Source organism: Macaca nemestrina, chromosome X (assembly GCF_043159975.1).
Source record: "Macaca nemestrina isolate mMacNem1 chromosome X, mMacNem.hap1, whole genome shotgun sequence".
NCBI classification, from domain to species: Eukaryota; Metazoa; Chordata; class Mammalia; order Primates; family Cercopithecidae; genus Macaca; species Macaca nemestrina.
In genome coordinates, this window is record NC_092145.1 from 30,724,968 (window position 1) to 30,737,333 (window position 12,366).

The 12,366-nt window shown below is 37.0% G+C and overlaps 1 protein-coding gene across 5 annotated transcripts in view; it reads left to right on the forward strand.

The window, feature by feature from the left end:
* LOC105468440 (teneurin transmembrane protein 1) overlaps positions 1 to 12,366 on the forward strand; it is an 839,487-nt gene that overhangs the window by 246,574 nt on the left and 580,547 nt on the right. For all 5 annotated transcript variants that reach the window (XM_071089007.1, XM_071089006.1, XM_024788669.2 and 2 more), the window contains one exon: positions 2,907 to 3,186. In XM_071089007.1, the coding sequence (XP_070945108.1) occupies positions 2,970 to 3,186 (217 nt within the window). In that variant the 5' untranslated portion in view covers positions 2,907 to 2,969. The remainder of the gene's footprint in view (positions 1 to 2,906; positions 3,187 to 12,366) is intronic.

The following is a 12,366-nucleotide window of genomic DNA, read 5'->3' on the forward strand; positions in this document are numbered from 1 at the left end:
TCAGACAACTGTTCACCTTTCTTCTTAGGTTTCCATAGCATCTCCTGAAGATCATGTTATGGAAACCTAAGAAGAAAGATTAAAACTAGCGTTATAGATGCTCAATGGAATTTCAGTGGTTGTGGTGACAACTAGCTGAATCAAGTGCAATCCTTTTCCAATATTTTCATCTTTAGTGCTCATACATTACTGTTTTTGTCTTTTGCGTGTAAGAGCCACTTCATTCTGCTTTGTAGTAGAGTTGTTCACTTATTGTATATATTAAGCTGTGAGTTTCTCAGGGGCAGAGACTATGGCTTATACATTTTCACATTCTCTCCAGCCCCTCTTGAGAGTTTTCAACAATTGTTTATTTATTCATTCAACATGTATTGACCAAGTATCTACTACATGCAAGGCACTATGCTTTTTCTGAATGATATAGCAATGAATAGAAGAGATAAAAATCCCTCCGTTCATGGAGCTTATGTTTTAGTGGGGAGAGACAAATGGCAGATGATAAACAAATAAGTAAAATACATAGTGTGTAATTTGGTAATAAGTTCTTTGAAAGACAAGCAGAAAGATGAGATGTACCATTTTATGGTATTTTTTGATGGGAGGTTGCAAAGGCTGTGAAGCACAAATATGCCTGGTGTTTTCACAAACAGCAACAGGGTTAGTGCAGCTAGGATACATGAGCAAAGGTAGAGTAAGGTACATGCTTCTGAGCAAAGGTGAGATGTGATACGACTTAAATTTTAAAGTTTTATTCTGGCTGCAGTGTGGAGGGCAGTAGTGTAAGAAGGAAACCAATTAGGAAACAATTGCAATAATCCAGGAGGGATATGATGGCTTGAACTGATGTGGTAGTGGGAAATTGAACAGATCTGGTTGGATTCTGGATACATATCAAAGGCAAGACCAACAGGGTTTACTGACAGATTGCGTGTGGGTTGTGAAAGACAGGAGTCAAAAATGACTTCAAGTTCTTTGGCCTGAGCAAACAGAAGAGCATTGTGGCCATCTATTAATATCAATATAAAGAAGACAATGGAAGGATTGGGTTTGGGAAGGGGTAGGAATTAAGAGCTCACTTTTGAACATACTATGTTTGACATATCTTTTAGACAATCAAGTACAGATATTGAGTAGACAGTTGGATATTCAAAGTTGTGGCTCAGGGTCAAGACCCATGCTGAAGCTATAAACTGAGAAGTTATGGGTATGTAGACAGTATATGAAGCCAGTATACTGGCATGAGATTAGATTGTTGTTGAATCGTTGGTATATATATGTGTGTGTGTGTGTGTGTGTGTGTGTGTGTGTGTGTGTGTATGTGTGTATATACACACACACATATATATATACATATATATATATATATTCATATCTGCTGCTTTATCTTTAAGCATGCTCATCTCTCATATTAGTTCAAACCAAACTAGGTGTCTCTATAGACAGTTTGTAGGTTCAGGAGTTAAATAGTTTCTACTACGTGTGTGCCTAGAGTAATGCTTAGCGGTGTGGGGGATATAACAAGACGTTAAGACTCACATCCTGCCTTCAAGACCTTAACATTTGATTAGAAAAAGAAGACCTTTACTTGTGAAACTTTGTTCATACTACAAAACAATATGAACCATTTAAAACATATATCAGTCAAATGTATAAGCCTTTTTTAAAGAAAATCAGCCTACATCATGCTTTGAAAAGTTAAAAGTCTTTTTTGAATGATTTCTGTATTCTATGTGCTTGCCATAAATGCAATAGGAATTCCAAAATATGAGATAGTGTATATGATAGAGGAGCCACCATTTGGATGTCTATAGATTTCTTTGAAAACACATATGATAAAGAGCTGAAAAAAAATAAAGGAGTCAATTTCACTGCAAAATAAAATCATAAAGTTAATTGGTTTCTAACTAAATTTTTAAACATTGTATGAAAAGACCAAGTTGCAAAGTTGCAGCAGTGGACTGAAATGGTGATGATAAAATAATGTAAAGAATGAAAATAAGAACATTTTTATAGGGCTTGTAACTTTACAGAGGACTTTGACATCTCAGATGACACTTGATCTTCTCAAATCTCTCCATGCTAAGTAGAGCAGTTAATGCTTCTACTGGCCCTAAGACCTTTAGTGGCTCCTAGCTCAGCATTCTATGGGGAAACGGGGTTCTTTCGGTGATTTATCATGAAGTTTAAAATTGCTATTTCCAAAACCGATTTAGATCCTGCTGTTCCTGTACCAGTATACTCACCAGAAGTGTTGTTTACATCCTCTCAGTACTATGAAGAACAAAAATTTACCACTACCTAACTCATTAAAAATGCTCTGCAGGCCTGAGGCTCAAAAGCCACAATATGAGCACAAAGAGTTCAGTCCCCCTCAAGGACACTTTATTTCATGAGCTCTCTCACTCAGAATCCTTCCCTTCCTCAGAGCCCCTGTCTTAAATGTAATATTAAACCAGAGGCAAGAATGTGTTCTTTCTGAATGTAGTTCTCTTACCAGTTTTCACTTCAAATGTGGGATGTGCTGGGTTAATGTTTGTATTCCTCACCACTTTCAAATCCGATAACATTTTTTAATCTAACCACTGATTTTAACATTAAAAACAGACACACCACAGAACAACGTTGTCCTCTATTTGAATTCCAATACAAATATTTTTGAAGGCTGTCTCTCTTTTACCTTGAGTATTTTCTGATGCTGCAACCTCCAGCTTAATCCTTAATGCTTGACAATGTATGTATGTAAGACGGAGTGTTATTATTGCCTGCGGCTAGCTTCATGTCATCTAGTTTGTCTTTTACTTCTCTCCTTTGTTAGTATTATCAGGACCAATTGTGAATCTGCCAGACGCATTTCCTCACAAAAAGATAAATCTAAGAAGGCTTGTGTTTTTCCCTTTCTCTTCCAGGACTGCTTGTATTAAAGGACTTCCTCATCCTTTTTTCATGAAACTGAGCTTGCTTAATCAGAGATGGAGCAAACTGACTGCAAACCCTACCAGCCTCTATCAAAAGTCAAGCATGAAATGGATCTAGCTTACACCAGTTCTTCTGATGAGAGTGAAGATGGAAGAAAACCAAGACAGTCATACAACTCCAGGGAAACCCTACACGAGTATAACCAGGAGCTGAGGATGAATTACAATAGCCAGAGTAGAAAGAAGAAAGAAGTAGAAAAATCTACTCAAGGTATGTTTTTGTTGGATCTTTATAACTAATATTATTTCTCATTAGAGAATGCTTGTGTGCATAAACTTTTGTTTCAAAAATAAATTTGCTAATGTTAACTGGTTAATAATTCGCACAGCTTATATATGCTCGGAGAATCTATTTCATATGCCAACCCAACTGAGGTTGTAGGTTACATGTGCTTTTTACGGATTATGCATGAATTTGGATGCTGCAGTCCTCTTATCAGAACATTCAAAATTTGTCTAATCCTACAAATAGCCATTTATACACTGAAGGATAAATAATTTATAGTAAGATGAAAAGTAAACAGCTAAGTGCTTTTCAAGCCATTGCTTATATGGGACAAAAGTCTCAAATAAATATGCTGACAAAGCTAGCAGGTTAGTGGAGACCACCAAACAGGGTTCCAGAAAGTCTATTACCAGAATGTAGAAACATTGCACAGCCGAGACTGAAAGGAAAGTAAGAATTTTTTAGAACCCTTCCTACAATAGCCATATTTTGGAGCATATTCTTTGGGCAGCCTTAGTTTCTCAGTTATGGATTGACAAGACAGTTTCTAACAAAAAAAAACTAGTAGAAATATGATTTCCTGTTCCAACTGATAGATAAACTGTGTTAGACACTATTTTAATGACGCAGAAGATACTGACGTTGGCACAAGGTTTTTTGTTTTTTTGTTTTGTTTTGTTTTGTTTTGTCTTGTTTTGAGACAGAGTCTCACTCCGTTGCCCAGTCTGGAGTGCAATGGCGCAAACTCGGCTTACTGCAACTTCCACCTCCCGAGTTCAAGCAATTCTCCTGCCTCAGCCACCTGAGTAGCTGGGATTACAGGTGCGCCCCACCATGCTCAGCTACATTTTGTATTTTTAATAGAGATGGAGTTTCACCATGTTGGTCAGGCTGGTCTCAAACTCCTGACCTCGTGATCCACCCGCCTCAGCCTCTGAATGTGCTGGGATTATAGGCATGAGCCACCGCGCCCAGATGACACAAGTTATCTTTTTTTATGAATAAGTTAATGCTGAGAAAAAAAGCAATAGACTTAATTTTCTAGGTCCTCCAAGTATGGACTTGACTAACAACATCAGCAAAACTTGAGAATGTTTTTAGAATGTAAATTCTCCAGCCCCACCCTAGACATATTGAGTCAGAAACCCTGGGGGTGGGACCCATTTGTGGTTTAATAAACCCCCAGGGGATTCTGATTCCTGCTCAAGATTGAAGATTACTGCTTGAACCCTGAAATATTTTACTCAGATGGCTTCAATGATCACATCTATTTGAGTGACCTTCACATATTTATCTTCAGACCTAACCTCCTTCCTAAACTCTAGTCCTAAATTTTCAGTTAACCTCCCCGGCATTTCCAAACGAATAATACACTGACACCTCTAAACCAATCTTTCTAAAGTAGAAGCAATCATCTTAACATTCCTAATCCCACTCATCTTCCTTGTATCACCTACATCTGTTAATGATGCTCCCATTCACCCAGTCAACCACACATACTTACTGTATCTAATCAGTTTCTTCATCCAGCAGAGTTAATCTCTACATGTCTCAAATCCGTTTTCTCCTCTCCATTCTCATGATCATTACTCTCATTATATCTAACCTAGATTGTTATTTCTTTCTTAACTGGTCTACCGGGATCTCACCCCATCCCTTTTCAATCCCTTTGCTGTGTTGTTACATCTTTCTTGGTATACAATTCGCTGCTATCTCTCTTTATGCATATTCAACCGTCTTTCAAGGCCTAGCTTACAAGCATCCTTTCCCACTAAATCATTGCCTCACCATCACCCCCAACATCATCACTGTTTCACTGTGTAGGTGATCTTCCTCTGTGAACTTTGAGAATACATTCTTTTTACCTTTTTTTTTTTTTTTCCTTTGACAGAGTCTCACTCTGTTGCCCAGGCTGGAATGCAGTGGCATGATCTTGGCTTACTGCAACCTCTGCCTCCTAGGCTCAAGTGATTCTCATGCCTCAGCCTCCTGAGTAGCTGGGATTTCAGGTACGCGCCACCATGCCTGGCTAATGTTTTTGTATTTTTAGTAGAGATGGAGTTTCACCATATTGGCCAGGCTGTTCTCAAACTTCTGGCCTCATGTGATCTGCCCACCTCAGCCTCCCAAAGTGCTGGGATTACAGGCATAAGCCACCACGCCCAGCTTCTTTTTAACCTCTTCTTATGGTTGTATATATTTCCCTAGACTGTATACTCAATGAAGATGGGGATCAAGACATCTCTATTTTCCATAAAACTTTGCATATAATATATGCTTTATAATTGTTTCATTTAAGGAATTAGCTGCTACAACTGAAATGTAAGTGCTTATCATGCATTGAAAACTACTCTTTAAATATTGCCATGTCAAATGCAATTATCACAAATGAAAATTACAGTACTCTAATTAGTACTGGAATCTTACATTGTAAAAACAACCTTAAATTGAGCCAAAATTTAAGATATTCATTCTAACACTTAAATATGCATTAAATATTTGTGATGTTAACTATATTACTCATTTTCATCCCTTAACATAATTGGTAAAAGTTTTACATCTTTCTTTTCAAGGAATTCATTTTAATATTTCCTATTTTTTTCAGTTAATAGCATGTAAATTTGTTCTAAAATAATTTTCTTCTTCTGCCTGACAATTGGGAAATGATTTCCTATGGAAATGTTTTTGGCTTTAGGAAATGCCTAGTTCTCATTAAAATACTTATCTGTAAGTTTATCTTTACAGAAGATGACTTTGCAATTGTGATTTATGGATTGTGTGTTTAGGATGTAGAGTGGTTGACCTAATATATTGTGGGTAGAAATAAGAATGCATTCTGGTGACAGTTCTAAAAACATAAGCAATTTTATGCTGAGTCAGTATAAAGAGTTGGCCAGCCTCAGATTTTGTCTCTGTGCAGTTTCATCAAAAGGAATTTGGGGTGAGGGGAGTTTGTCTCCATGATGTCATTCTAACTTCCTTTCAATGGATTATTTTTATTCAATAAGCTTTTATTTACCAATTAATATGTGTCAGACCTTGAAGCCAATGCTGAGGATGGAGATGACTGCTTGCAGGAAACTTATAATGCAGTGGAGAAAATAGACACTCAAAACACGTTATTGCAATTAAATGTATGAAGTGCTTTTACAGATAAAAAAAAAAAAGGTGCCGTGGAAGTACACAGAATGAAACAATTAACTTCTTTAGAGGAATCAGAGTACATAGAAAGGTGATATTTGATTGATCTAACTTAAAATTTGAATAAAAGTTTACCAGAAGGACATTCCTAGAAAGCAAATAAGCAAGTGCAAAGTATAAAGCTCTGAAGAAGGCCTGTAATGGTGAAACATTCAATATGACTAGAGCAAGGTATATTGGAGCCAGATTGTGAAGTCTCACATGCCCAATTTAGGAGTTTTTAAAAATTTCCTTTAAGCATTGAAAAAGAAAGCTTTCAATTAGTGGAGAATTTCATGATGAATTGTAATTTTTAGGATAAGAAGTGTATACAGGCGAATTGTAGAAGTGTAGGCAGCAGTGTAGAAGATTGATTGCAACTGGAAATAATGGGATGCAGGGAGAAAAATCTATGAGGCCACTGAATTAGGCCAGAGCTAAGAATCACGTTAGAGGTCCAAACAATGTCTGTGGAGATGAAGAGACACACTCAAGAGATATAAGTGTGTTCAAATTGATAGAACCTCATAATTGATTACTGGTTGAAGTTGAAAGAAATAATAGATCAAGGATGACTCTAAAGTTTTAAGTTTGGGAAACTGAGAGAATAGTAATTAAGTTACCAAGAGAAGGAACACAGCAGGAGGAGCAGGTTTGGAAGGGAAGAAGATGAGTTTCTTTTTAGACATGTTAAGTTTCAGATGCTGGTATGACATCCAGGTAGCTTTTCCCATCAGCGAATGGAAATGTGTGTCTAGGATTCAGAACAGATCTGGGCTGTCGTTATAAGTAGATTTGAGCTCATCAGTGTCTCAGAATAGAGATGCTGGGGGATGGATGAGATTACCCAGGGAGAGTGTGTAGAAGGTTGAGACTAGAAAAAGGCCAAGGACAAAAACCTGAATCTATCATCCATGAACTGACATAAACACATTTTGAACCAATTTATATTTTTAGCCTGCACCATCCTTCAGTGCACTGACTTATATAAAATAAAGTATACAGATCTGGGAGCTAAAAGTCTGGAAACAGTACCTCATCTGCCACTGACTGCCAATTGGTAGGACACCTAGGAGGGAAAATATGTACCCCTTTGAAGGAGAAATGACTTGTCCTATGTTAGGCAAAATGGCAGGCCTAATTATCTTTTTTGCAAGACCTGGAATCCTCTTTATTGTCTTAATCCATGTATTACTACCTATGAGTCAGAAAAAAATGCTTTTAATTTTTGCAAATGTATGTCAGTGGTTGAATCTTGCATCAACCAAGGTAAAGTTGAGCCTAACCCATTATTTTAAAGGAATAAGATCTCAAAAAATCATTGAGTTTTAGATCAGGAAGGAGGAATGCAAGCAAAATGTTGATTGACACCTGCTATGGTGCCAGGTATGGTGCTAGATGCCTTTTAAGTTTACTAGCTATATAAACTTAAGCGAGATACTTCAGCTCTGAATCTGTTTTTTTCTTCTGCAAAATTGACTTCATCATCATCACCATCATCATAATAATAATGATAAATTTGGAATTGTACCTATTCTATTCTAGCACTCTGCAAGGTGCTTTACATTTGTTCCTCATAAATACCTGATGGATGAGGTATGCGCTATTATCCCCAGTTTACAGATGAGATAACTAAGACTTGGAGAGACGTAACTTGCCAGAGGTTGCACAGCTAAAGGAGAGGTGAGAGTTAGGATCAGAAATCAAGTCTATGGCTCTAAAGCCCCCATTCTTCACTATACCACACTGTCTTCCATACCTATGTCAGGAGGTTGTGATAAGTATTGATTGCCATCATGAGAGTGATGATATTTAGGAATTCAAAAAATGTTTAGTTTCCCTTCATTTTCTTCAACAACCTTGTCAGCCTCCAGTGACCAAGCGTTTATAAGGAGGTTAAATGCCTTTTCATTCTGATTATCATTAGAAAAGGACAGATGATATGCTATATAATTTACTGTGAAATATTCCTGAGTCTGCTTATTTCCACTTTTTAGGAAAGTTAATGTTTTATCCAATTGAACACTTGTTTTGAGAAGTATTAATAAGAGAAAATACTCTATACCATCTGAAGATATGTTCATATTATCTTTATTTTCCAAAACAACAGCACCCTACTCCATGTTTATGTGGAATGCTGGACTCTAAAACTGAATTTCTTATTTTTCAAAAGCTTTTGAATTAAGGGATGGACACTAATATAATATTATTCACAATTCTTTGCTAACAGGATGAATGAACCCTAGGCAGGCTTATTTCATATGATTTTTGGCAGGTTGAATAGCAGGGAAAGATTTCCTAGAGGCACACAGGCTAGCTATTGTTCCCAAGCAGACTCACATCCAAGGGAGGCATCAATTAACTAAGAAATTAGTATTTAAAATGAAAATATAAATGCATGGATCTATATATACCAAGGGTAATAATTTTAGTTATGTGAATTGACCAATAATTTTATATAGATAAGATTAGTTTTTGAATATCCCCATTTTACTGCAAAGTAATTATGAATGAGAAGTCATCCATGCATAAAAAGGAGGTATGTTGAGGACCTGATACAAGTCTCACAAGATCATAGACTCCTAAGGTATTACAGATGACACAAACATTTCATTTCTGTCATCTAAATCTGTTCTTTTGATGCTTCTTTTTCTCCGAATAGCATTTTTGTTTGGTTAGTTGGTTGGTTGCTTTTCTCTTCAAGATTACAGCCTAAACCTATATCTCACATTATTGCCATCTGGTGGAAAAAAGTTTAAACTGCCTTTTTTTTTTTTTTTTTTTTTTTTGAGATGGAGTTTTGTCACCCAGGCTAGAGTGCAGTGGCATGATCTCGGCTCACTGCAACCTCCACCTCCCAGATTCAAGCGATTCTCCTGCCTCAGCCTCCTGAGTAGCTGAGATTACAGGCGTGTGCCACCACACCTTGCTAATTTTTGTATTTTTAATAAGTATGAAGTTTCACCATTTTGGCCAGGCTAGTCTCGAACTCCTGACCTCAAGTGATCTGCCCAACTCGGCCTCCCAAAGTGCTGGGATTAAGGCGTGAGCCACCATGCCCAGCCCAATTTTTGTTTGCCAAGATTATATGGAAGCAAAGTTTATCTGTCATCCATTCATCCATCCATCCATCTATCTATCCATCCATCCATCCATCCATCCATCCTTCTATCCATCCGTCCATTTGTTCATTTATACACTTATGCATCAGCATTCATTTAATGTAAACTATGTACCAGGTACTGTGCTAGGTAAATGAAGTTAATCTTGAAATAAATGTACCCTGGTGATTAAGATTTTCTCTCTTTTTGCCCCAGTATGATAAGCCACTTCATCCCACAGCAGAAAATGCTTAAGCAGCACTGCCACCTGTGCAGTCTTTGCCCTCAAAATTTGAAAAGTGCATTTCTCTATTCTTATATCAAGCATTTAGCAGTAGTTTAAATGATTGTCTGCTTATATGTAGACAATTTAGATATCAGTTCCTACAAAATCCTTGAAAGAACTCTTAATCTCAGGATCTGTATTTACATGACAAAGATCACAGATGGCAGGTGCAATATTAACGTAGCAAAACCTATAAAATGAAAATTTCAGCAGAATTTGATCACATTTAATGAATTATCTGCTGTGAGCATGCTATGCTTCTAGTTGTCACAAGTTTCTAGCATAAAATCTATAATGACTGCTCTGAAAGAACTTAGACTACAAGAGAAATTAGCTAAATTATTTAACAATAACTCCAACTGGCTCATGTCTTTCAACTAGTAACATTTGTTCATGAAAATTAATTCAATAAGTATTTACTTACACAGCATCTAAAACTGGAATGGAATGTCCATGACACTTGTGCCACTGCTCCCTCTGTTTGTCCCGTGGAAGACATCCCTAATTAACCATGATGCTCTTTCCCCTGTTGAGACCAGCTTCAGCCTCACATCCCTTTCAAAACGGCATTTCACACAAGCATTGTCAATCAATTAGAGTTGAAAAGGGACAAAACCTATTTCTAGACTTTGGTCTGCTTATCTGTGCAAAATTCTTTGTTAAACTCTGAAGATTATAGGTGAGGAAGAAGCAATCTTTGCCCTCAAAAAATTCATAGCACAGTTGGGAAGGTACGTGTCAATCAGCAATAGTGATGCAATATGATTGGCGTCATAATAGTGGTATACGTAAAGTACCATGGAGGTCTAGAAGCTAGAACCATGCCATGTATTCTGCCTACGGCATGGCAACATTGATTATGAGAGAAATATGTAACATTTATTCAGCAACAGACCAGAAGTAAGGCACTTTAAATGGATTATGTTATTTAATCTTCCCAGCAATGATATAAGGTTGGGATCATTATTATACCCATTTTACAATGAATAAAATAAGCACAGAGATGCTAAGTAACTTGCCCAATATTACAGAGGTGGTAAGTGATAGAACTAGCATTGGAACCCAGGCAGTCTGAAATTAGAGCCCACTGTCATAGCTACTATGGACAGATAGCTGTAAATTTAGATCAATTTAAAGAAATGGTGTCAGTGTGTGTGTGTGTGTGTGTGTGTGTGTGTGTGTGAGAGAGAGAGAGAGAGAGAGAGAGAGAGAGAGAGAGATGTGTTTATGCATGTATTTGGAGACATGTAATATTGCTAAAATGTCCATATTACCCAAGGTGATCAATAGATTCAATGTAATCCCTATCAAAATCCCAATGTCATTTTTCTCAGAAATAGAAATAGGTGGTTCTAGTCTATGAAACTACGGGAGTAGAAGAGATGACCAGTGAAAATACATACTATCAGAAATAATGAGAGCCAATTATGATACCCTGAGAAGCACTGAATTTAAAATAGTGGGCAGAAGCAACGAAGTGGTCTTGATATGTCATAGAAGAACAAAGAAGAATGAGTATCACATAAGCCAAAGGAGAAGACTTTTCAACAGGAAGATGTGACTAATATTGTCAAATAAAGACAGTAAAACAGGCAGTTTAGAAGGTCATTGCTGACTTTAGACTAGAGATTGTCCACTTTGACTGGACATTAAAATCATCTGGGAAGTTTTACAAACCTAGTTCCAAGACTGTTCCCCAGACCAATTAAATCAGAATTTCCAGTTGGTGGAATTCAGGCATTTTTAAAAAATCTCCTCAGGGGATGTCAGTGTGCATCCAAGATAGGGATCCACTGCCTTAAAATAAGCAGTTTCAATAATATTAGAGAAAGATGTCAACTCACAAGGATTTGAAGGGTGAGTGCAAGTGACTGTAGACGTATTTAGTGCCATAAGGTTCAATTGGAGAATGTTTCTGGATCTCAGTTGGAAGGAAAGGCTTTGAAAGGGGAATGTTCACTGCATCCTCTAAGACAGGAAGTAAATTACAAAATGTGGTGGCGAGAAGTTAAAGTAGTTTATGACTTGATGGTCTCACCCAAGAAAAATAAGAGACAAAGTTATGTGCTGAAAGTGTGAATCAAGTCAAAGGCTTCAGATGAGTAGTGAGAGAAGTTTTTGATGAGGCCAAAACAGAATTGCACATGCCTATCTAGAGCTCAGGTGAGGTGGAACTATAGATGGAGATGTGGGAACATTAATGACAATAAATATTGTTGACCACTATGTGCCAAGTACTCTGCTAACTGAACTTGCATATGTTTTTTATTTAGTCCTTATTGCAACCCTATGATGTAAAGATAATTATCATGGTGGTAGAAGGCAACCAAGCAGTAAACTGCCCCTATATTTCACCCTCCCTTGCCATTATATCATCTTGATTTACTACTGTCACCATCAACTAGGAAGTTTTCCACTTAGTGCCAAAACCACAGATGGTCTGGGTTTTGTTTCTAACAAGAGAGGTAATATTTCCTTATATAAACATTTATACAACACATTCCTTCATATAAATGATTTTACACATTTTGCTGATGAGTATGAATGTATATATTGTACAGGTAGGTCTGGAACCCAGTATTGGAGAAGGGAAAGGAG